Source organism: Balaenoptera borealis (genome assembly GCF_965194805.1).
Source record: "Balaenoptera borealis genome assembly, chromosome: 20".
Classification (NCBI taxonomy): Eukaryota; Metazoa; Chordata; class Mammalia; order Artiodactyla; family Balaenopteridae; genus Balaenoptera; species Balaenoptera borealis.
Genome location: NC_138879.1, coordinates 25,462,678 through 25,486,727, shown reverse-complemented (window position 1 = coordinate 25,486,727; position 24,050 = coordinate 25,462,678). Strand labels below are relative to the sequence as shown.

Sequence of the window (24,050 nt, the reverse complement as noted above, 5' to 3'; positions counted from 1 at the left end):
TAACTAGCATATTAAAATATGGAAATATGTGATAGGAAAATAGCACATGTGCTATATCTTTATGTAACATATCACCATAATTGTACAATATGTACTTTATCATATGCAAATTTCGTTGAGAATTCAGAAGGCTGGCTCCGTTTAGGCAAAGGATTTTCTTCTAAACTGAAGAGTTTTTTTGAAAAGTAAAGCCTAATATTGTATAATCTATAACAAATCCAAATGATTAAAACTGCAGCAGAGGGACTTCCCTGGTGGCACAGTGGTTAAGAATCCGCCTGCTAATGCAGGGGACACGGGTTCGAACCTTGGTCCGGGAAGATCCCACATGCCACGGAACAACTAAGCCCATGCACCACAACTACTGAGCCTGCGCTCTAGAGTCTGCAAGCCACAACTACTGAAGCCCGCGTGCCTAGAGCCCGTGCTCCGCAACAAGAGAAGCCACCACAGTGAGAAGCCCGTGCACTGCAACGAAGAGTAGCCCCCGCTCACCGCAACTAGAGAAAGCCCGCACGCAGCAACAAAGACCCAATGCAGCCAAAAATAAAATTAATTAATTAATTAAAAAAAAAAAAACTGCAGCAGAAAGATTTGAGGTTGGGTATTAGCAAGAACTTCCTGACCTTCCAAATTTTGGAGAAAAGTTTTCTAGATGTTTTCTCTCTTCCCTTGAAGGGTTTAGCTTAGAAACTGTCCTTCCCAAGGTAGGGGTTGAACCTGACTTCTGTGATGTCAGAATAGGATGTAAACTTTCACCTGGAGGGAAAAGTAAGTCAGAGAGTCGGGATCTTTCTAAAAGGAAAGATTAGAGAAACATGAAGAATTGAAATAACTTTCTACTTGATTGGGTCTATCCAGGTATGGTGGTTGCAGCCAAAATACCCGCGGTGGAGAACTTACTGAACATCCATCAAGCTGAATTTGTGTCTGAATGACTGTCCAAACTGTGATTTTTCTGTGGTGGTTGGGAATTAGAGAAGGTTTTAGGAAGGCACTTTTACTGTTGACTCTCTCCTCAGAGGAGGAAGCAGTTTGTTAGATCTCCTTCAGGCACCAAATATCTGCCTCACCACTGAGTGTGGAGAGGGATGGGGGTGGGGGAGCAGGAGGGCAGAGCTGGGCTGGAGAGGTCAGTGGAGGATTTGGGCCACACCAGCCATAGCAGGTGAAGGGAATGATGTAGGGCCCGAGAGTCTCCTTTCTGCAAACTGAGGACATGTACTTGATAGACCATATTTCAGGAAGATGTACAGTGGGGCCAGTGAGTGTTTGTCAGAGACTTGGAGGAAAGGTGGGCAGGGGGTTCAGCAGAGCTCTTTAGGGGGACCCAGAATTTGTACCTATGCTCTGATACCCTAGCAACCAGATAAAACCTGACTACAGGGGACTTTTAAAGTCTAGTACACTGGGAATTCCCTGGAGGCCCAGTGGTTAGGACTCCATGCTTCTACTACAGAGGGCAGGGGTTCGATCCCTGGTCCTGGTCTGGAAACTAAGATCCCACATGCCTCGTGGAGTGACCAAAATAAATAAATAAACATTAAAAAAAATAAATAAAGTCTAATACACCATGACAAAGAAGTTTGGTGCCTCTTTTTGTATAAAATGTCCTACTCTTTTTCAAACAAGAGTAAACATAACAAAATGTTGGGGAAGGTGGCAGAGAATGAAAGCCAGAGGAAAACTTGGCTAGGACACTTTTTTTGTTTTGTTTTGTTTTCATTTATTTTTATTTTTTTTAATTAACTGTTTTTAAAAAGAAAAGTTTAATTAAAGACCAAGTTTAGTTCAGAAACAATGTTCATCAGGCAATAAATTAAGCACCCTGTGTAGTGGACCAGAAATTCTATTTCTCTGCTGCCTTTACAGGAGTAGCACCACAAAGGTGAAACTGGTAGCATGTAATGCTCGAGTACTTGGTTCACATCTTGCTGAGTGTCGTGTCCCCCGTGCCCAGCTCAGGGCACGTAGTGGATGCTCATTAAACACCAAGGGGAAGTGACTCTGGGGTCTTGATGGAGGAGTGAGAGTCAGCCTGCAGGATCCCGAGGCTTAAAAGGGCCGACCCTTGAAATAAAGAACACTGTCTAGCTACAGATGGTTCAGAGCTCCCTGTATGATGCTTATTCTCCTCTTTTAGCCCATCAAAATTTGCATTCTTGGTCCTCCTGCTGTGGGAAAATCCAGCATCGCTGAAGTGTTGTCCAAATACTACAAACTGCATCACATTAAATTGAAGGATGTCATTTCTGAAGCCATAGCAAAACTGGTAACACTTTTAACTACTTTATTGGGAATTTTTATATTTTTAGGACACTTCTTAATACTCATATTCATTGAATACCTGGCACCTGGCACACAGCACTACAACCAAGTACATGCCTGTTGAAAAGATTTCTCTCCCTGCTTTTAAATAGTGATTGGGGCATGATTGTTTGTGTAAAGATACAAATTGAAATTTGTTAAAATGGCTGTACCAGATACTTGGGAGGTGGGCTATCATCAAACATCAAGAGTCACCACCTCCATTTAAAAGCACATGACACCAGCCATAATAAATATTTGATACATTGTTTGTGAAGACTAATGAATATACTTTTGGCATATACTGATGCAGAGAACATTAGAGGCATTTAGTTCTTCCACTTATTTTATAGTTAGAGAAACTGAGGCCCGGAAATGGGAAGGGATTTACCCTGGCATAAGTTTAAAAAAAAAAATTTTAATGACTCATGGTTATCATGATTGCAAATAATTCCTCAATCTAACGGTCTTTTGCTTTCACCATAATATTAATGGGCCATTCTTCTTAAAAGAATGACTCACCAAGAGCAGGGCAGACTGACCAGCAGCTTTCAGTACTGCACTGAAGCCTTCCCACTCCAACCACAGCCAGTTTATAACCAGTCTGTGCTACATACCACTCAAGAGGAGTCCTGCCCCATCAGGATAGGATAAGTGAGTACAGCCACCTGGCACTGCCCTCTAACCTGCCATCACTGGGGGGTCTGCTGCCTTATCTGGGAAACCATCCTCTTCTCCTTCCTTCTCCATAGCCAGGCTGGAAAACTCAGGTTAAAGAGGATGACCCTAGAGATGAAACAAGGAAAAGGAGCTAATTTGGAACACAGGCATCCTGAATCCTGGCCCCTTATGAATCCTAAATTGCCAGGCATTCCTTTGAATTTAAAATTGGTTGGGATAGAAAAGAGGAGTCATTTCCTTTTGGAAATACCTTGCCTCTTTGTTCTGCTCTGGTGGCATCAGAGATGGTGAGTTACGTGAAACATGGGACAGAAGAAAGAGAGAGAGGCTGTGTGTTGCCTGTAAAAAGAGTTCTAACTCCTCTCTAATTAATAATCAATCAAGGGAAATGCTGGACCTCCTGATTCCCTGGATTGGTTGCTTCTCACTCCCAGGACACACAAAGTACCTAGATCTAAACAGGTAGATTGAGCCTTTTGTTGGGCCTTCCACTCACTTTGGCAGGAAGGATTAGGGAATGATGCAGCCTCAGGCAGGAGCTGAAATTCAGTGCCCTTTGGGCCACTGGTTTGGGTTGGGGTAGATTGGAAGGCAGTGGCCAGGTAAAGTGGGTCAAAAATTCTTAAGCATGGGAGGAAGGCAGGAAGAAAGGTGGCATTATGATCCAGCAATACTTCTCAAACTTTAATGTGCATATAGATTACTTGGGGATCTGCTGAATTGAGATTTTGATTCAGAAGATTCGGAGTGGGGCCTAAGATTCTGCATTTCTAACTAGCCCACAGATACAGCCGATGCTGCTGGTCCATCAAGTCTCTTAGAGAACTGGAGCCTTAGAGGCCCCCGAGTACTGCAGACCAAGCCATGATTCCAGGAGGTGAATTCTCTCCAGCGGAGCAGATCCTGCATTTTTGGCAACGATCAAGGGTACTCTCCTTTTGACCAAAGAAAGCTGGAAGGTGGGCAATCAGCAAGATCCTTCTAGTATTCTCGCTCTTTGCTATAGCTGAAAGAGCATTTTTAATTAGACCAAATTATCTAGTTTGGCTGTCCACAGAAATCAACACCCCAGCTGAAATGTCTTTATTTTGTTGGTGTAGAGATAGCCATGTGCTGTGATTTCAAAGATGTTAAACACTGTCTATGGGCATATTTTATGGAGAAATAAACACACAGCCCAATGAGATGTATAGTGTGGTTTTAATATATTATATGTTCACTTATTTATGGGGAAAATAAACACACAAGCCAATAAGCTGTGTATTATTACTTTAATATATTGAATTTATTTCATACCTATATATTTTATGAGGGAAAATAAACTAAGATACATGATATCATTATTAATAACACATCTAATTGTTCTATATTAATTTATTTATGAAAGAAATAAGTGCAATTTAACGTGGCATAACATTATTTAATGCAGGAGATGAATTCTATATTAAGACAGTTTAAGGGATTGATTAAATTCCAGCAGAATAAGATGTGTGTGCTTCCCACACTGAGGGACCAGGTTAAAAAAATATGCAAGGGCCTGTCTGGTCCTATATGTCACGACCTATGTTGGCTCCTGGCTCTTCCTGACAGTTGTTGCCTCTCGGTGCCTGGTACTCCAAGTCCCCGTCCTGCTGGTTCAGGGGAAAGTCTGGGAGGCCTGGGAAATAAACTGCTTTTCAAGAACGGCAGCATCTGCTGGGGAGGTAGCCCTGTGGTGTCTGTTTCTGAGCCCGAGAAATATTAAATAAACCTAAGGAGGATGGATGGCTTTCCAGGGCCCTTTAAATCTCCACGTTCCCCGGAACAAACCAGGAGGCAGACGGGGCGATCGATCCTTGCTTCCCGCTTACCGGGTTTGCAAGAAGCCTGGCAAGGTGCGGTGGGGGATAGGAGATAGTGTTGAGATGGCAAATGAAGTTGTGGGCAAAGACAGGTAGGTCTGCACTTGGAGAAAGCTCTGGCCGGGCATCAAATCCCAGAGCGAAGGATCAAAAGTCAGGTTCGGCTAGGCAGACCCGGGCCAACAAGATCCGCCGTTCACCCCCTCCCACTCCCACCCCCTCGCGGATTCTCCGTCCATCTCGCGTCCTCAGCATCCGTTGGGCTGATTTTTTAAACAATACAAAAACCAAAAGGAGGCTCCCGGGCTCCCTTTCTTCTCTGGCATCTGGATGATCCGGAAAGGCGAAGGTGGGTGCGGGGACGGTCCCCGGGGCTGGCCCCGCGCATCCCGAGGCGGCTGTCATGGCGGCCACAAGCTCTTCCCTCGCCCTCCCTGCCGCCCGGCCCCAGCGCCATTTTGAGCATCTTCCTTGCTTCCCTGTGTCCCTCCCGCGTTCCTCGCTCCTCCTTCGCTGCCTGCAGGCCAAGCGCCTCCCAACGCAGCCCGGGCTTCCCGGGGCTTGTCGCCCGGCAGCTCTTCGGACTCTCCTCCCAACTCCAGGAGCCTTAGGGTGACTGAGGGGCCCGAAGAGCATTGGTGCCCGGCCCCCGCTACATTTTCCACCCGGTCTCCTTTCTTGTCCACTTGGAGGTCAGTTACCATCCCTGGGCACAGGCCCTGCTTCCCCAGAAAACCCCCGACCCCACTCCACTCCTTGGCCCTGCCCACGACCCCAGGAGTCGGGTCCCCAGGGGTCCTGGAAAAAGCTCCTCCACCCTGCTTGGGGCACTGAGGCGAGAAGCCTAGGAAACCCTAGGACCCCTCCCAATCTAGCTGAACCTCTGCGCCTCCCACCACGACCCCGAAGCCTCTTCTCCTGGCACCCACTTCAGTTGGCAGCGCACCCTCTCCCCCTACGTTTATTTTTAAGCAGAGCCAAAGGCTATCTGTTAGGGGGTGGCAACAAACGCCCAATCTCGTCAGAGCTGCGGGCGGAGAGGCGGGCGGCCAAATAGGGCCCCTTTTGTACCACCCGGGCTTAGTCGGCCCAAGGCCAGACAAACCTGGCGCTGGTCCTGAGGGAGTGAGGGCCGGCCTAGGGGGTGCGAAGAGGAAAGGGGCTGGGTCCCAACACAAACACTCGTTTTCGTATTATAAAGACATTTATTTAATCTATGAAAATAATGTACAATAAATACTTTTCCCTTTTCCTATTATTAAAGAGTTTTAATAAATAATCTACGATCTAAAACTTAAAAGAGGAAAATAGGTTCCTCTAGTTCCTTTTAAGAAAGCACACCCCCGCCCCCGCGCCAGAGTTTAATTATTCCTGAGATTTCGTTGGAAGGACTCTACCAAACGGACTTTTTCTGTGTGACTTTTAAAAGACGCCCGAGTGCCCAGTATTTTAAAGAGAGAAGAAAGGAAGTGGATTAAACGGTAATTCAATAATACCTGAATTTTAGCAAAACACATAAAGAAGTCTACACAGCTCGGGGAGTGGGATCCTCGGCAGCCGAGGGGGGCGGGGGTCGAGGGCCGGGAGGAGGAAGCGGGTTATTAGGAGAACTGCAGGTCGATGGCACAGAGGGTGCTGGTGAAGAAGTCCAGCTCTTCCTCGGAAAAGGGAACCGGGCTGTCGAGCGAGCCCTGGAGGCTGGGGGAGAGGCCTCCGGACAGCTGGAGACAGGAGTCGGCCGCGAAGAAGCTGAGGTCGGGGAGGAAAGGTGAATCCTGCCGCTCCGGAAAGGCGTCTTCTGGCAACGGCTCCGGCCCCAGCCCGCCCGCCCCGCGCAGCGCGCCGCCCGGCCTCCGCGCGCCCGTGTCCTCCACGCGAGCTGCCAAAGGCCGGGGGCCCGAGGCGCTCGGAGGCCGCGGCGCGACCTCGGGCGGGTGACAGCAGGCTTCCCGCGCCGCCTGCGAGGCGGTGGGGCGGCCCGGGCTGGTCACGGGCTCCTCGGCGGGCTCGCCGGTGTCCTTCGGCGCGCCGGGGCAGGCTGGCTCCTCGTCGGGCGGCTCTCGGTGCTGCGTCTGCCGCTTGTGCTTCATGCGCCTATTCTGGAACCACACTTTGACCTGCCTCTCGGTGAGGTCCAGCAAGGCCGCTATCTCCACGCGGCGCGGCCGGCACAGGTACTTGTTAAAGTGGAATTCCTTCTCCAGCTCCAGCAGCTGCGTGTTGGTGTAAGCAGTGCGCAGCCTGCGCGCCCCGCCGCCCGCGGCCTCCTGGAGTCCCGGCCCATCTGCAGGGAAAGCGGGCTGGGCGTCAACGCGGGCCGTGTCCTTAGCCCAACCTCGACTTGGTTGAAATAAAGACTACCCCATCAGCCCAAAACAATATCAGCAGCACCCCCGCCCTGACCGCTTACCAAAGCGGCTCGCTCCCAAGGCTCTTTGCCTTCTTTCCCGTCCCTCTCTCGCCTCCAGACTCAGCCCGGGTCAGGGCAAAGCATTCAGAGAGCCGCCCACGAGCCACGCAGGGGGTGGTAGGAAGCGGTTCCCTTTCTCCCCCAGAACCTCAGAGCCCCCTCCCAGGTCCTCTGAGTGGACCCCTCATTTCGGCACTTTCCAACTCAGCCTGGGGAAGAGGGTTCATAAAGAAATATTGTTCCTCACCTCCTTTCCTCCCTAGCTCCCTAGCTCTCAAATTCCCCCTCTTCTCCTAGAGCTGGGGTAGATGGGACCGAATCTTTTCCTGCCTCCAGATTCGACCCCAGCCAACAACACTCCTCCACACAGATAAAGGTGAAACCTCAATCAAATCCTTTTCTTCTAGCATTAAAAAAAAAAGCTCTTCCCCAACCAGCTTCCAAAATCTGCTGTAGAAAGAAAAAAAAAAAAAGTGCAGGCAGCGGTCAGGCCTGAACCCCAGCGGTCTTTTCTGCTTCCTCGTCCCTGGAATCGACGGGGGCAAAGAACCCCAACAGGCTCGCCAGCTTTTCTACCTCCCCCATTGCTCCTTCTCCTCCTTTCTTTCTAGCTGCCCCTCGCCCCATCCCTACCGCGCTTACCGACCTGCGGGCGATCCGACCCCGGAGGCCGGGACGGAGGAGGCGGCCGGGGGAGACGTGGCGGATTGGCTGGGTTTCTTGGCAGATTTCTTCTCTTTCATCCAGGGGAACTCAGGGGCCATGGGGGCGGCGGGGAACGGCGGCGGCGGCAGAGCGGGCCCATCTTCAGCTCGCTTTTGGCTCCCGGGTCTCTGAAGGGTGGAGGCGCCGGGCTGGAGGCTGGGGAAGGTTTGCTCGAAAGGAGGAGGAGGAGGAATTAATGTCGACTCCTTGATTGATGAAGTTTGAAATGTCTCCAAGACAGCGGGGAAGGAAGTCAGACACTCGGCGAGCGATGGCTGGCTGTTTATAAACCCAATCTCCCTCTCAAATTCAAAATTCATGGCTTTCAATGGTGGGGGAGGGGGCCTGCCTGGGGGGGCGTCAGGAGGGAGGATCGGAAGGGACCCCCCCTCCTGCCCCCCCCAGGTCTGTGTGATGGAGCGATTTTGGGAGGGGAAGATTTTGCTCTTTTTTTTTTTTTTTTTAAATTTTGGGCCTTTATAATTGTATATTGCTGATAAATACAAGCGTATGGGGACTCTCTCTATTAAACCCAGGACTCCGGCGAAATTGCAGGGAATTCATGGTCACGGGACCGGCCTTGGCCAATCGCTTGTCTGGGCCTGGTGGAAAACAGAGAGCATTATTTGCTTTAATTGATTCAAAAACTCTAGAGGACCATGACCTGGACACCATGAGCTCCCCAGTCCTACACTCCCTCTCCCCATGCCTCCCTTTCTCCAGAAAAGCTAAAGGAACCTTTTCCTCATTCCCTTCAGAGGATGGGAGGTTCTGGAATCCCAGGAAACGAGAACCTAAGGGAGAAATCATCCTCTTCTGCAAATATTTTTAATAGAGTAAATTAAAGCTTTCTTTACAAGGCCAGCAGCATTCTCTTCCCCTCCCCTCCCCCCAAAAGGAAGCTGAGTGAGGATCTCAATGTGAGAGGAAGAGGTAGTAAAAAGAGGCTTTCGCCTTTGGGAAAGGTCGGTGTTACCGTGCAGTAAGCAAGAGATTTGCAAGCATCAGCACCACTATCCCCAACCCACCCCCCAAAAGCAACAGATAAATCTTGGGAAATCAACAAGCACTCCTAGGCTGACACAGAGGGGTGAGAGAGATAGTGAGGGGCCCTTATGCACCTCTGGCCTACATAGCTGTGTGGTCTCAGTTGCATTCTCTGCCCAGCGTTTGCAGCACTACCCCTGCCCCTGTGTCTACCTGCCTCCTCACCTGGAGGCATCTGCACTCCTCTGTGACACCCCCAACAGACAGGGTCTAAGATGCATATGCACCCACCCACTCAAGCCTCAAGCCTGTATCTGCATCTATATCCAGCAACAGGAACAGGAACCAAGGTAGCCACCGATTTAACTTAGAGAACTCTCGAACCTCAGGTCAATGTATGGGGTGGAGGTGGGGCTTTTCCCTCTAGGAATCCCCCTGCCATTTTTGCCATTGTATTAATTAATATCCCTGACAAGATAGAATTCCCTGAACATGGAGGGGGTGAAAAAATAATGACCACTGAGATGATATTCCATTTCTGGCCCCTGGGGGGAATTGTTGTTGTTTATTTCTTTTCAGAGGATCAAGATAGTATGAACTTTAGGGAGTGCTGTAATTTACTAGAGGGAAGGGATACAAGACTCAGGACCCCAAGCAGTCGGTGGGAAACTAGATCTCAAAGCAGAAAATGAAAAGTCGATCTGGGGTAAGATTTTTAAATAAGTGGGTCAGAGGGACCGAGAGGAGATGAGGCGATCAATCTTAGCCCCCTGACAGCTCCCTCGGATGGCATCAAAGAATTTGGCTCTTTGGGAAAGCAGAGGGAACAGCCGAAATTCCACATCCCTTTAAAAGGCCTGGGGGTGGGGGGTGTTAGCAAAAGAGAAAGGTGATTCTGGGAGAGCAGGGAAACAGATGGGAAATGGGGACAGAGGAAGGGCGCTGGGTTGGGTGGAAAGTTTGTCTGGAGAACTCCCACGGCTCTGGCCTCCCCTCCCCCTCCTTGCTCGCCGCCTCCTAGCAAGAAGGAGAAGGCTGGTTAGCAGAGAAATGGCAACTCGGCCGGGAGCTGGAACTAGAAACTTTCTGTCAATGTAACAGACGCGTGGGTGGTGGTGAGTATTCATCCGCGTGGGTGGTGGGTGAGTAAAAAAAGACAGAGAAATCTGAGGAAAAGTGTGGGGCGGAGGAGAGCCAGGAGGAAAAAAGGGGAGCTGGAGGCGACGGCTGCACGGCAGGGGGCGGCAAGCTCTGGAGGGTTCAGATCCAAGAGAGCTGCTCTGAAAAACTGGGCAAACTTGCCAGAGACGATTAGTTGTATCCAACTCAGCTCCAAATAAAGTAATTTTTGCTACTTGGAGGTGAGGATGGGGGTGGGGGTGGGGAGTAGGCAGAGAAGAATCTGAAGAGTAGTTGTCTGGAAGTTGTGCAGTGAGGCCTGAGAGGGTTCTTCCTCCGGCCACCCCCTTGAAAAGCCCTGCAAGTTTTTTCACAGCCTCTCCAGCTGGCTGCAGGGTTGAACGCTTCTCTCCGCAACAACTCCGGCTGTCCCTGCAGGAAATACGGCTCTCTCTAACCCTGCTGACAGATTTTATGGCCAGATTAGAGAAGAGCAGAAAACTTGGGTGTTAAAAGGGACCAAGAGAACCTTCCTTCCCCGAGACACTGCTTCCCCGCCCCCTTGTTGTGCTGTGAATCTTACAGCACAGATATTTCCCCCTTGACCAGATATTTTCCCCTTCCCCCTGCTTAGCTAGGGCCTGAAATCCCTCAAAGGGAAGGGTAGGGGACACCAAGCCAAGGCAGCCCTTATTTTTCTTGTTTGCAATTACAATTTCAAGCCAAAGCTCTGTTTTTCAAACTTGAGCTAAACTCTGATTTGGCCTGCCTCTCTCCTGCTAGATAAATAATCTATCCACTCTACCCCCAGAGCCAAACATGGCGCTTCATCTAGTTACATCATTCAGAAAATGTTACTCAGGGAAGAGAGAGAGAAAGACAGAAAGAAAGAAAAACCCTTGAGCATTATTTGATCCCAATCAAACTTTGCACGCTCTTATGCCTTTAAATTATAGCCTGACCCAATGCTAAATTGCTTGCTGCTTGGGTGAGCCTAGTCCAGTTAAAATCCTACTTGGTGGGGGGGGGGGAGTGTAGAATTCAGGTTGCTTTTTTATTGTTATTTATTGTTGCATAAAGACTGTAATTACTAACCTTGGACTGCCAGGATGCAACATAAAAATGAAAATCAGCTCTCGCTTTAAGGCTGAGGGCCTGGAACGATTCTCACCGACACGCTCCCCCCCATCACTATCACCAAATATATGCTCCTAATTAAGCAATGCGGGCGCATCGCTTACAATTAGAATTATGCAACTCTTCAGCAAGCAGCCATCGCTTCTCTTTCAACGAATTAGCTCCATATTTCAGCCGCCCTGTCTCCTCGCTCTTATCGGCTCCAGCGACGCGGCGGTGACATTTCATCTTTGACAGACTCTCTCTATCCTCGCTCCAATGTGATAAAAGTTTTATGGAACCACGACTAAGAAATGAAGTTTTCCCAAGGATCGTGGAAACAGAGCAGCACATTAGCCTGGGGACCATTTTATTTACGCTTGGATCCAACAGCTTCTCCTACCCTCCTCCTCTCCCCTTTCCCTGGCAGTGGAAATCAAACACGCCTCCTCTCCCTCCGTCCTGAGTTTTATTTAGTGATTTAATTTCACTTTAGTTTTAAGGTTTGACCTGAGAAGTCTAGGCCTCAGATTTTTTTTTTTTAGATTAATCATTTTCCTTTGTTTTCATTTTAGACCCAATGGTGGTTGGGCTTCGGGTCACGTGACGACTTCTTTGTCGCCCCGGAAGAGAACTGTGAAGTTTAGGTTGCGTGTAAGAAGCAGTAATGGGCCAAGTTTTTGTTGTTGTCCATGGGGTGGGGTGGGGTGGGGTGGGGTGGAGGGGGTGGGGGGAGCGGTGAGGAGGTTGTGGCCAAAGAAGCAAAAAGACAAAAGACCAATCAATGAGAAAAACTGAGAGGCAAAGAAGCCAAACAGAAAGATGGAGAGAGAGCGCCCAAGTCTCCTTTCCCCCCAAACTTGTTACTTATATCTTAGCTAAAGAAGTTGGCAGAATGCTCCAAGCTTGTGTGAGAAAAACCAAATAAACCTGAGACACAGATGGGGGAGGTAGGGGCCTGAGCAGTAGACTAAAAAGGCCAGGATAGGGTCTTCACCATTCTTCTTCCCTTGGGGGAAATCTGGCAGTCAGCAGCCTGCTGCTCTGCTATCTAAATTGGACCACCAGGACAAGATAAAATTGATAACAGAAAGTTTATTCAAGAATTGTTTGACAGACAACCCTTTTAAGTAAGGAAAAAAGTAACTACAGAAGAACAAAGAAAGTTCCAAGAGGGAATTAACTCTAATTCTACAAATTCAGGACTATACAGTGACAATTAGGAGCTGAGTTCATGCCTTTAGAACTAATTACAATTGCTCATAAGTACGAGTTTAACATAAATCTACAGCTCTTTTCTAGAGTACAATATAACTAAAATAGCTGGTTTTACATGACAGGGAACACAACATCCTTTATAACAAGTAAATACTAAAAAAAGTACAATTTTTTCCTTTTTCCTCATATAAATACATAAGGTAGGGGGATAAATAATACAAAAAAGGAAAATATTTTAACAGGCTATAACCAATAAATATATATGAAAATGTTCACTAGAACACACACTTTTTGAGCAATGCTGGACTCCTGCAGGCCCAGGCATCTCTCACAGTTGTTTTTATATCCATTAAAATGTAAACTCTAAGTGCAACAAAAGTGTCCTGTCCCGGTTGAGCAAGGCACACAGGCCCAGCTGCAGACCCCGCCTGGGACAGACAGTTTGTTAAAATATACCCTGTTTTCACGTTAAGTCAAGAGAGCAACGGAAGAAAAGAAAAGTGTAGAACCTCGTGTCACCGACTGCTTTCTGTGGAGAGAGGGGGATGGACCTGGAGCTGAGATGCGAAGCAGCAGAATGGGCAAACCTTCAGTCCTGACAACTTGCCTGCCCTCACCTCCCAGCTTTGCCATAAAAGAAAAAAAAAATATATATATATATATATTTATAATATAGACAGCTCTGACTTTCAGGATCTCTCACCATCCCTGAGCCCTCTGAAGACTGTAATTGATGGGGGCGGGGTATAGATATTAATGTCCTAGAGCAGGAAAAGTGTGGGACTAGAAATGGAGGGAGTGCCCAATCAACCTCAAATCAATTGACAGAAATTTGAGGATTCAGGGAAGTGGGAGGGGTACGTGCTTTGTGCCCTTGGTTTTGAAATATGTTTTAATTTTTTTTTTAAAAAAGGAGAATTGCCAGGAAAAAAAAAATCAAGATTTGGGGGAATTACCCACATAGACAGAAGGTAAGTTGGTTGGTTGGCTGGTGATGGCCTAGCCATCTTGTCTGTTTTTAAAAATGTGCTTCTCTGCCTTGTTTCCCTATCTCCTCTTTCTCTAACCCACTCTCGAGGGTGGAATTCCAACTGGGTATTGCTGGAGGCCTAGGATTGATAGGGTCATCTCCAATCTGCTGTAGATTCCTTTCCAATGGGCTGGCAGGTGGACTTAAGAGCTGCAGGACTTAAAAAGCAACTTCTCAGGCCAGGGGAAGGGGAAGGAACTCCAGGCCCTTTCTTCCCGGGAAGCCTGGCTGCCACCTCCCTGCCTCCTCTTTCAGACCTCCAGGCTGTCCCCCAGAATTCCACAGCCCGCGCCCCTCCTGGGTCTCCCCCACCCCAGGACCTGCCCCTCAGCCCCCCTCTCCCATCACAGGTGTGTTAACTTGGGCGCTTCTTGGATTCTACCCTGAGGAGGCGCATGGTGAGAGGAGAGGTCTGTGTAGGTGGGGTGGGGGTCGCAGGGTCCGTGGTGCTGGCTGGGGGCCATAGGGGGTGCCCCGTTGTAGTCCAGGTTCCCCGAGGGGTGGTGGGAAAGGTGGTTGAGGCCGTAGAGGGAGGGGCCGGCAGGGGGCGGCAGCGGATCCGCGTAGCCGCCCCCGCCCACGTACACCGGGCTGCCCTGCATGGTGGGCGTCCCGTAGGCGCCCCCGTTGGCTTGGAGGACATGAGGCTCGTAATCGGGCGCCGGGGTCGGGGGGTACTTCTGAGGGGCGCCGCAGCCTTTGAGGGGGGGCTGGTAGTTGGAGGGCAGCGCATAGGCATTCTGGTGGGCTTTGCCGAAGGCGGGCGGGGACGGGCTCTCGTAGCTGGGGGTCATGGAATGCAAGGCGTTCATGAAGCCGGCCGTGGACTGCATGGGCTGCGGGGGGCTGCCAGCGGGGGAGGGGCCCCCCGAGGACGAGGCCAGGCCCTTGGCCTTCTGGTCCTTCTTGTACTTCATGCGCCGGTTCTGGAACCAGATCTTGATTTGCCGCTCGCTGAGGTTCAGCAGGTTGGCCATCTCCACGCGGCGCGGCCGGCACAGGTAGCGGTTGAAGTGGAACTCCTTCTCCAGCTCCACCAGCTGCGCGCTAGTGTACGCCGTCCGCGCCCGTTTGGACGCCGCCGACCCCGGGGGGCTCTTGTCCCCTCCCCCGCCGCCGCCGCCCCCGCCGCCGCCACTGCCTCCTCCGCCGCCGCCGCCGCCGCCGCAGCCCTCTGCTGGATCCGCGGGGGAGGGGTGGGAAGGGGAGAAAATGAAATAAAAGATAATTACTGAACACGCCGAAATTGAATGCATCGTTTCTTAATAAATCCAGGCCTGGACTCGGAGCACCCGCCGCCCTCCCCTTCGCGTCCCCGCCTCCTCCTCCCACCGCCCCCCCACCCGCCCGTCGCATTAGCGGACACTCTATAATAGTGGCATTTATTAAGAGACCTGTTCGCCTCTCGCTGCCCCAGCTTATGAAAATTTGATCATGTCACGCAGATAGAGCCGCATGGCCATTTATTTAGGGCTGGATTTTCTCGCGCACGCTTCCTCCCACTTATCCCCAGTTCCAGGTGTGGCAGACACTCCTCCCACCCCCACCCCGCCCGGTCCTGTGGACCCGGCAGGTGCCTGAGGAGAACCCCGGGGGGAGTCTGGACATTCTGGGCAGGGCACGGAAATGTGGGGCGAAGAGGCTGTAGTGCCTGGAGGCCAGGACCCCGGGCCGCCCGAGCGACTGTGATTAATGCCCACAGTAATCATCCTTAATAATAATCAATCGTTGACGACTCTGCGTCTACTGGCAGCGTCTGACTCTGCGGCCTTGCGAAGGGCTGAGGCCGAGCACCTGGACTTCTGGACCTCTCAGAAGCTCAGGTGGAGGGGGCTGGAGGGAGAGGGTGTTGGCGGGGTCAGGGGTCATTAGGTGGTGGGGGGTACGGGGAAATGCGCCGCTGCCGCAGCCACCTGATATTGTTCCCAGGCCGCCGCCTGGGCGCCTAGGGGCTGGGTGCTAGAATAACAGTGACATTCCTGGCCCGGACAAACGCTGACGACGAGGAAGCCAGAGAGCCGGTACCTGTGCCGGGGGAGATGTTTTTCAGCTTGGACGTTTGCCTCGACTCTTTCATCCAGGGGAATATCTGTTTGGTGAGGGTGGAGTTGGAGCCGGGACCGCACTTGGGGGGGCCGCTTTTGCTGGGGCCGCCCCCGTTACTGCTGTTGCTAGTGGTACTGGTAGGTGCAGCGCTGGGCGGGGGTGAGCCCGGCGGGGCGGGCAGGGGCTCGGGGGCCAGCCCGGGCCTCATGCAGCTGCCGTTGAGCTCCTTGCTCTTGGCGTGCGGGGTGGCGTTGCCCAGGGACTGCAGCGAGCACGCTGAGCGCTGATAGTCACCCTCCAGGTGCGTGGCGGCCTGGAAGGGGGGTTGAGGGGGACCTTCGTAGCCGAAGCCATTGCTGCCAGGGTACGAGGAGTAGCCTCCGAAGAGTGCAGCCGCGGCGTTGTCGTAGTAGGTGGCTTTCTGCATCGCTGGGCGAGGCCCGGGCGGTGGGTGGCAACTTGCAAGGGCCTGATACCCTCACGACCGGACATTGGCACCCCTGGGGTCACGTGGCTCGCTGGACCCCCCCTCCCCTTTCTGCCCCCCTCCTCCCGGGGTCTGTTCGTAGCGGTTGACCTGCGGGGTGAGAGAAGAGACACAGGGGGAGAAGAGGACTGGGGCTCGAATCCATCTTAGGAACTGAAAAGGGAACTGACATCAATAGGGTTTTTCTTCTCCCCCACCCAACATCTTCACAGCAGATGCTGAGGCCACTTCCTTGACCTGAAATGGATTTTTCTTATTGCAACCCTTTAATTTTAAAAGAAAAAGCCCACCAGTTTTCATTTCCACTCAAAAAATAAGGACTCGACTCCTTTGGGGACTGCCTAGATATAGAATCTTACTATTGCAAGGGACATTGCTTCTCTCCTGCCTGCACACTAGTCCCTGACCTCTCCTCTTCCCTCTCCCTACACCCCCCCCAATCTGGGATAGGTGTTGGGGGGGGGGTTGCAGACTCCAAAATAAAAGCATCATCAACACCGTCCTCTGAGCTGAGAGGCCTCCTGCCTTTGCCTCCATCTAGGTTCCTTTCATCCAGAGTCTAGCCTGGAGAAAAAACTGAGTATCTCTGAAAGAGGCAGGAGGGAGAAGCAAGTTGAGCAGGGAACCTTCTGGTGTGAGGGATACTCTCTTTCCCCTCCCACCTCACGAAGACTGCAGCCTGACCTAGAAACTTCCTGAAGATTTTTAACCTCCAGAGCCAGTGGAACTGAGCCTCCTCCATGGCCTTGCTGCAGGTACCAATACCTCCAGTCTGAGTCATTTCTAGCCAAGTCTGGGACCCCACAGCCAGCAGCCCCCATGGGGCCCCCAAATGGAACAGGATTGTTTCCCTGGCGGGGCTGGTTGGTGCTGTGACCATTTGGCCCAGGTCTCCCCCCACCCTGTTTTTTTTTTCATCAGGCTTAATTTTTTCCCCGCCCTTTTCTTGACAGTCTGTTTCCTTTGATTTTTCTAAAGAAGAAAAGAAGAAAGAAATTGGATAACTGCTGGACTTTTCTACTGAGAGATGGGAAAGTGCTTTCTAAAACAGAAAATTTTTCCCTAGGAAAAAAGAAAGTAAACAAAGCAATTTGAACAATATTATTCTCTGGGTTGGAAACTGGGTGCCCCTGTTTACTGAAGTTCTCTGAGGCCAAAAAAAAAAAGATTATTTTAATGCAGGCTTTTAAAAATGTGCTGGAAAAATAAAGGTTCAAGCTGTCATAGGATTTTGTGTATTTCTTCTGAAACTTCTGACTGCATCCCCCCATCTATCTTCCCAACCCGTCACCATCACTTTTTATAAAATGTTAAGACTGACCCTCTCTTCTGACATATGAGTTTGGACTACTTAAATCCCATTCAGCCCAGCTGGTCGACTCCAAAGAAAACTAAAAATAGGAAAATAAAACAGAAAGGAGTGCAGCTGAAGGAAATCCCTCCCACACATAAACCCCCTTCTTAATGGCACAGATTTATACTCAAAAGGGAGCTGGGTAGCCTTGAGTTCTGATTGGGTTCTGGGAAGAATTTGTTTCTGGGAAACACGCATGGGTCTGCAAAGCAGCAGATCCTTCCAGGGAGGAGGACTGGAGTTCAATTGACCAGGCTGACCCAATCCCTTTATTATTATTACCATTAGCCTCTGATGATTTAACCAAAATTAGCTTCGGAGTAGCCCTGGCTGAAGGGGGAATTAATTAACAGGCATCAGTTGAGTTTGTTATTAATAGATAGGAGAATGAAATAAAACTGTTGGAGGGGGTTGGCTGGCTGGGCCCTGGCTTTATTTAGTCTAAATGATTGTTAACAGCAGTAATGATGATGATGATGATGATGATAAAACAATAATTTGACTAGACGCCTGGGGCTGAAATTCCTGTCGCTCCCCCTGCAATAAACTCGCAAACCATCGCAGGACCGAGGCCAGGCGAGTGTGGGAAGCAAGAAGCCAGAGACGTGATAGGAAAGAATGGAGATTCCGCTGGCGACGAGAAAGGGCCGGGAAGGTTTGCGGACAGAGTTAGCCCCTGGCTGCCGCCGCCGGGCTGTCTCGGCTGCTGCTGCCGCGGTGGCTGGCGACGAGCTATGTTGGCCCAAGGAGGAGAAGAGAAAGCGTTCAGGACACGGAAACGGTTAGCAGCGTCAGGTTCCAAGCACACCCGGCCGAGGGCCGAGCCCTAGGGCGGCAGCAAGTTTGGGCGCTGGAGGTAACCGAATTAAAAGACGTCTTAGCAACTCCGCACCGGGACTTTGCCAGGCCGGACTCGGCTGGAGGGCGCAGAGGCCTGGCTGATGGGACAGTGAGAAGAGGGAAAGGTGCCAGGGGGATCCGAGATCTGGGGATCCAGGAAAAGGGGGGGTGGGGAGCAGCTCTACCAAGCCAAACATGTCTATTTCCCGTGCCTCCATGTTGGAAAAATCCAGGCTCCATATGGCTTCTCGGGAGAAAGGGAGGGAGGGAAAGAGACGTGGCTCCCGGCTTCCCCCCAGGGTCTCGCTGAAGAAGGGCGGTGAGCCACCCCAAGAAACCCACCTTTCCAGGCACACCCCCGAAATCCTGGGAGAGTAACAATAGCTGGGAAGCCCTGGGAGAGGGGATAGGCCACCGTCCAGGACTTAAAAAAAAAAAAAAATAGAAGGAAGAAAAATAAAAGAACAAAAAAGGAAAAGAGAAAAAGGTTAGGCTCTTCTTAGCAGCGGGGCAAAAATTCAGCCCTGATCTGACTGCTGAAAGAAAAGAGAAGAGAAAAGGAGAGAAGCAGGAAGAGAGAGGGAGAGGGAGAGGGAGAGAGGGAGGGAGGGAGGGAGAGAGAGGGAGAGAGAGAGAGAGAGGGAGAGAGGGAGAGAGGGAGAGAGGGAGAGAGAGAGAGAGAGGGAGAGAGAGAGAGAGAGAGAGAGAGAGTCGCTGCGTGGAAGGAAGCTTAAAGCTTGTGAACTCTTCTTGAACCGAGATTGGAGTCATATGGGCCATAAATCATTGAGACATACTCTCCGCCATTCACAAACTGATAGCCTATTTCAGTCCAGCTTACCTTAGCCACCGATGAGGGGAGAACAGGCAGACATAATATATATTCACATCGAGCCCCAGCGCGAGCGGCAGGCGAGAAATCTCCCCTCCTTGAAGGCAAAGGAAAAAAAGACCACTGTTTAAAGCGGCGTCGCCCCCCTCCCCAACAGCCACCCCGGCTGGGGAGCCTGAGGGGCAGACCGGCCAGAGGAGCCGCGCGGCGTCCGCTTCAATTCACTCGGCTTAGGAGCGGGGGTGCGCAGGAGGGAGGGGGTGGGGGAGAGGGGAAAAAAATAGAAGAAGACCAAAAGGTGCTCGGGCGGCTCAGCTCGCTGAGAATCCAGCTCCGGGCTCCGGCACGGCCAAGCCGCCACAGTGTGGTTGCCCTATAAGACTGGTACGCCCTACTCTCCGTAACAATGGCCTCTGCTTTTGCACAGGGAAAAAAAACCACACAGACACACACACTCACACACTCACTCACTCACACACACACAAGCTCACACACACCCCCACCTCTCCCCCTTTAGCAAGCTTAGATGCCTGATAAGGAAGGAAGGTGATGGTGGTGATGGGAGAGGGGGGACATTTTGAAAAACCCCCCCTCAGTTTAAAAGAAAAAAGAGTGAGGAAGGAAAGGAGGTAGAGGTTTTGAGTTTTGTCTTTGTTTTTTAAGGACAGGTAAATTTTTAAATTCAGATTTTGGCGGGGGAGGAAGAGGAGCGCAAAGATAAGGCAAAGCCCGTGGAGTTCACAGCTCCCCCCAGCACCACTAGTAAACCCTTCCTCTAATTGGAGAAGTAGCTTGGGAGGCCCTAGCCTGGGGGGGGGGGCGTTTCCTGGGTGTCCCTCTGCATTCATTCGCAGTGGGAACACTAGGACTTTTTTTTTAAGTAGTTTCACTCTTGTGGGACTGGTGGCTGCGTCTCTGGCCCTCTGGCTCTGTCTCCATCCTTCCGAGTCTCCCAGTCTCTGTTTCTTCTCTCCCCCACACCCTCTCTATTCCTCCTCTATCCCGGCAAATCTCCTGGCCCAGTTTCCAACCTGTGTGGGAGGGTGGGGAGCCAGACCTCTCTTTTCTTTTTAACAGACCACCCCCCCCCCAATTTCTGAGAGCAGACAACAAGCGGTGAGTGATTATTTAAAGAATCCAGACCATCTTGTAGGGGGAGGGGGGTTGAGGAGAGGGTGACAAAAGGAGAACCTTGTGTTTAGCTTGAGTTCCAGACACGGCTGCCAATAGAGATGCTGTAAGAACTGCATGAAGAAGTTTCTGTTGAGATTCTCACCTCTGGATAGGCAGAAGGGGCTAAGAGGTGAGAAGGACATTTGTACTTCTAAGAAGATGAGAAGAACCAGCAAAATGGCTTAATTTTAAATGCACTGGCAGAAGAGATGGAGGATAGTTATTTATATTATTATTATTCAGAACAAACCTGTTAATATCTCTTAGCTCTACAAGATTTAGGACTCTTGGAACAGGTGAGGAAGACTACAAAAGCTCAACTTTTCTTCGGGTGTGTTTTAGAAAGGCAGGAAAAGGCGAGGAGGCCTGTAGGAGGAAGACAGGAGGCAAGAATGTAGGTGTCTGCAGATTTGGGGCGGGGGTGGGGAAGAGCCATTCCTGGCGGAGGAAAAAGACAAAAAGAGCACCAGGACTTTTCCAAAAGCAGGAGTGTCTGCAACTCCGCCGAACTGCTGACTCGGGCTTAGAGGATAAAATAGAAGGCCGACAGTCTCTCTGTTCTACAAAGGCAGCTTGGAAAACTTGTTCTCTTAACTTCTCCGTAGACAGAGCCAGCCACTACCTTGTGACCTCCTGGTTAGAATCCTTGGCTTTTGCCTTCTCCCATCTGGATGCACCAGGAGAGAAGGGACTGGGAGAACAAAGGTGAGAGATGGTTTCCAGCTGTTGTCTCCCCTCCAGGAGAGGGTGGCTGTGTCTGGCAAAGCTTCCCTCACACCCCATAGCTCCCCACTCACAGGCTTTTCTTTGGGCTGAGAAAGGGTCCTACTATCTACTCTCGTAGGGGGTAGTCCCTGGCTTCCTCCGGCCCCCACTTCTTTCAGGCCCACTAAGTCAGGCTTCGTGGGCTGGAGCAGCCAGTTTCCTGGGGCCCTGCTGAATGGGGGTGGAGGGGGGGACCCATGGCCTCCCTACCCTCCAGCAAGGAACTGCATGAAGAGTCTCCCGCTGTGATGTCCTGAGGATCCTGCCGCCTACCTAGAGAGTTGGTGGCTGAGGGAAGTGTGGTGGGGAGGTGAAGACGGAAGGTGGAAGCCATTTTCTGTATTTATTAGTTGTATCAAGAAAAGAAAATGCCCAAGCCAGACCCAGAGCTGGTGCTCAAGCCAGGACCCTCAGAGAAAGCAGTCAGGGCTACAAAGAGTCTGTCCTGAGATCGCTGGACCCTGGTTAGAGACCTGCTGGATTGGACCTTATATAGCTTTGGGCCTGGTGGGTCAGGGACTTGCCCATGGTGGCTTCTAGAGGCTTTAGAGAACAGCACCTTTGGGTCTTTTCCTCCCCAAATTAAAAAGTCAAGAATGTACCTCAGACCCTCCAACTCTCCTAGCCCTTGCTACCACTAGCTAGAGAAGGTCATTGTGAAATTAAGAGAAGAGGAGGACCTGTTCACTTGTGGGACTGCACAGCTTTGCCCCAAGGAATAAAAAGAGAGCCCAGGGGGCACACAACTAGCTGCGGGCCTGCAGGAGGATCGGCCTGAAGCTAAGCTGAGGGGAGAGGGGGAGAGGAGTTTTCCAGAGACAGCAGGGGACCCCTCCCCTCTCGGAGCTTCAACTCATGTGGTCCCCTCTGGCTACACAAGGAGGTGGGGTGCAGTGGGGTAGGAGCAAAAAGGAGGGCTGGAAGGAAGAGAGCTAACCTGGAGAAGATTTTCAGAGCACACGTACCCCCAAATGTGGTAGGAAATGGGGTGGGGGCTTCTTAAGGAATTCTGAGAGCAGAGCCTATTCGAAATGCTTGGGACGCAATTAGATCCCAGTTTGGTTTCTTTCTTGCCTTTTTTATCCCTTTCTCGGAGATTTCTGTCTGGCCAATTGCCCCTGTTTGGGGCTGGGAAGGTGGCGGGTGGATGGTAGAACTGGCAACCCCAGGACACCCATTTCGTTTGAGGTGTTGCTGCAGGCTGGGGACCTTCCAAACTTCAGGGGATAGGGCAGGGGCAGTGAGGAGCCTGGGCAGGGACCTTGGGGTGGGAAACACCAGAGGGGTCTGAGGGAAGACTTTGAGGTCTGGAAAAGGAGGAGAGAGGGATTTATCACCCCTGACAGTGAAGTCGTGATTTAGGCGCAGACTAGAGAGAGAAGAGGGAACAATCTCTTCCTGGATTCAAGGAGGGAAACTTGAGCAACTTACCATGTGTGAGAGACAGAGAGGGAGAGAACATGAAAAAGAAAAATTGAGAGAAAGATTAAGACACAGGTAACTTAGTGTAATCTAATAAGGGCAGAAATTAATAATAAAGGCAAAAATCAGAGAAAATGTCCACCTTCCTAGACATTCTTTCCTCTCAGATTCAGTTTCTCCAGAGCTAGAACACTCGCTCCCGCACTCCCCTCCCCCACTCCTAATCTGTACCCGGTACCAGGGGACCGGGCCCTTAAAACCCCCTTGAGGGATCACTGGGCGCCCATCCTTCAAGGCCTTCAGGGATCATGTCTCTCCCCCCAAAAACCATCAAAGAGCAAACGAAAATTCTCCTCTCAATAAGGACAAACTGGCTGGCTCCCTTAAAATCGATTTCTGATATCAGCCTTGGGATGACCAAGGATTTCCCCCTTCCCCAAGCCCCCAGCTCAGCCAGCCCCAAATTCTCCTGGCCCGCCGGGCTCCCTGAGAAGCCGGGACCTGGGAGTCGGGGAGGGGGGTGGCGGCAAGGCTTTTAGCGATCTCTTTCTTTCTGGTCCAGTCTGGGTTCCCAGTCCCACACTCTTCCAGCTTCACTGCCCAACTTTGTGGCCTCGGCAGAGTCGTGAAAAGTTCACACACACACCCGAATCTCCATCGCTTTTAAATATTAATAAAGATTTCCAAGCTGGGTGTTGTAAAATGGGAATTGCTACTGCAAATCGCTCTTGGTATTTGGATCCCCAACTCCCACCTCTCTAAGATGCCCGAGCGGGAGGGAACAAAGGGGCTGAGGAAACGAGAAGATTCCGAGCCTGGGCGGAGGCCCGTGTAGACCCGGCTCAGTAGAAGCTGAGATTGAAAGAAGAAAACGGCCGCTAAGATTGGAAAAGAAAAATCCGAGCTGAACTCTCCCCTCACCCCAGGCGTGGGAGCGCGAAAAGGAGGCAGGACAAAACAGGGTAGCCACGAGGGTTTGCAAAGTCTGCTCGGTGACCAAGGAGGCCGCGCCAGTGGCTGATGGTGCTTAAGGCAAAGTCGGGAGTTGGGAGCTGGCGGCGCCTGGATGGGAATGAGCCTGACTGAATCGGGGGTCCCGCCTCATCTAGAAGCTCTGTCCTGCCCTGGCAAACCCCACCCCGGCGGATGTCGAGACAAAGGTGGGCAGAGTGGAGAAGGCAAGAAGGAGAGGGGAAAATCTTGGACAGCTTGGGGAAGGGTGGGAGTGGGCGTGGGGTGGGGTTTGCTGGGGAAGGAACAGAGAAGCAGACAAGAGAGGAACAGGGCCCAGCCCGCTGCGAGGGACTGCGCAGGTCTCTCCTGACAGATTGGATGTCTCTCCCAGTGACCTCTGTTCAGCAGGCAATAACTCACCGGATTAACGACCAATCAGCGGAAGGCCTCCCGAATTGCCTCTGAATATAAAAAGTCAGAATGGGATAGGGCCAGAATCTGGGCCTGCCGGCCCTTTTGGTTTTTTTCTTTCTCTCTCTCTCAAATAGGGTTTGGGGTGAGGCTCTAAGAAATGGATTATCTGGCCAGAGACTCTGATTTCCAGAACCCCAAAGATAAATTTGTTTCTCATCTCTTCCCACTTCCTCCACCAGAATTCATATCCTTGACCACACTTCCCAAGGCAGCCTGGAAGCCTCCCCTCCTCTGCTGGCCTCCTCATATCCCTGATCCTACAAGAAATCTCCCTTCTCACAACCATGCA

The 24,050-nt window shown here is 51.1% G+C and overlaps 2 protein-coding genes and 2 long non-coding RNA genes across 14 annotated transcripts in view; 2 read left to right on the top strand and 2 right to left on the bottom strand.

Moving 5' to 3' along the window:
- Positions 1-1,763: 1,763 nt before the first annotated feature.
- LOC309618857 lies at positions 1,764-6,129 on the top strand. The gene is made up of 2 exons (XR_014238651.1): positions 1,764-2,961; positions 3,767-6,129. It is a non-coding gene; the product is annotated as an uncharacterized lncRNA (long non-coding RNA).
- Positions 6,015-8,399, bottom strand: HOXB2 (homeobox B2). Its single transcript, XM_082373193.1, has 2 exons — positions 7,886-8,399; positions 6,015-7,113 (listed from the first exon to the last, which is right to left on the bottom strand). Exons 1-2 carry the CDS (start codon positions 8,262-8,264, stop codon positions 6,431-6,433), a joined length of 1,062 nt encoding a protein of 353 aa, XP_082229319.1. The 5' UTR covers positions 8,265-8,399; the 3' UTR covers positions 6,015-6,430.
- A 1,248-nt stretch (positions 8,400-9,647) lies between these two features.
- LOC309618849 lies at positions 9,648-18,588 on the top strand. Of its 6 annotated transcripts, XR_014238637.1 has the most exons (6): positions 9,648-10,046; positions 11,742-11,820; positions 13,298-13,355; positions 13,765-13,824; positions 16,489-16,702; positions 16,901-18,588. It is a non-coding gene; the product is annotated as an uncharacterized lncRNA (long non-coding RNA). The 6 variants fall into 6 exon arrangements; XR_014238638.1 differs by lacking the exons at positions 16,489-16,702; positions 16,901-18,588 and adding an exon at positions 14,380-14,507 and having other exon boundaries at positions 9,654-10,046; positions 13,765-13,812; XR_014238639.1 differs by lacking the exons at positions 16,489-16,702; positions 16,901-18,588 and adding an exon at positions 14,351-14,480 and having other exon boundaries at positions 9,654-10,046.
- Positions 13,759-24,050, bottom strand: part of HOXB3 (homeobox B3) — a gene marked incomplete at its 3' end in the record, with an annotated part of 53,954 nt that continues 43,662 nt past the window's right edge. For 5 of the 6 annotated variants that reach the window (XM_082373170.1, XM_082373169.1, XM_082373171.1 and 2 more), the window contains 3 exons: positions 18,983-19,070; positions 15,440-16,037; positions 13,759-14,591 (listed from right to left, as the gene is read on the bottom strand). In XM_082373170.1, the coding sequence (XP_082229296.1) occupies positions 13,759-14,591; positions 15,440-15,887 (1,281 nt within the window). In that variant the 5' untranslated portion in view covers positions 15,888-16,037; positions 18,983-19,070. The remainder of the gene's footprint in view (positions 14,592-15,439; positions 16,038-18,982; positions 19,071-24,050) is intronic. The other variant, XM_082373174.1, reaches the window with a different exon arrangement.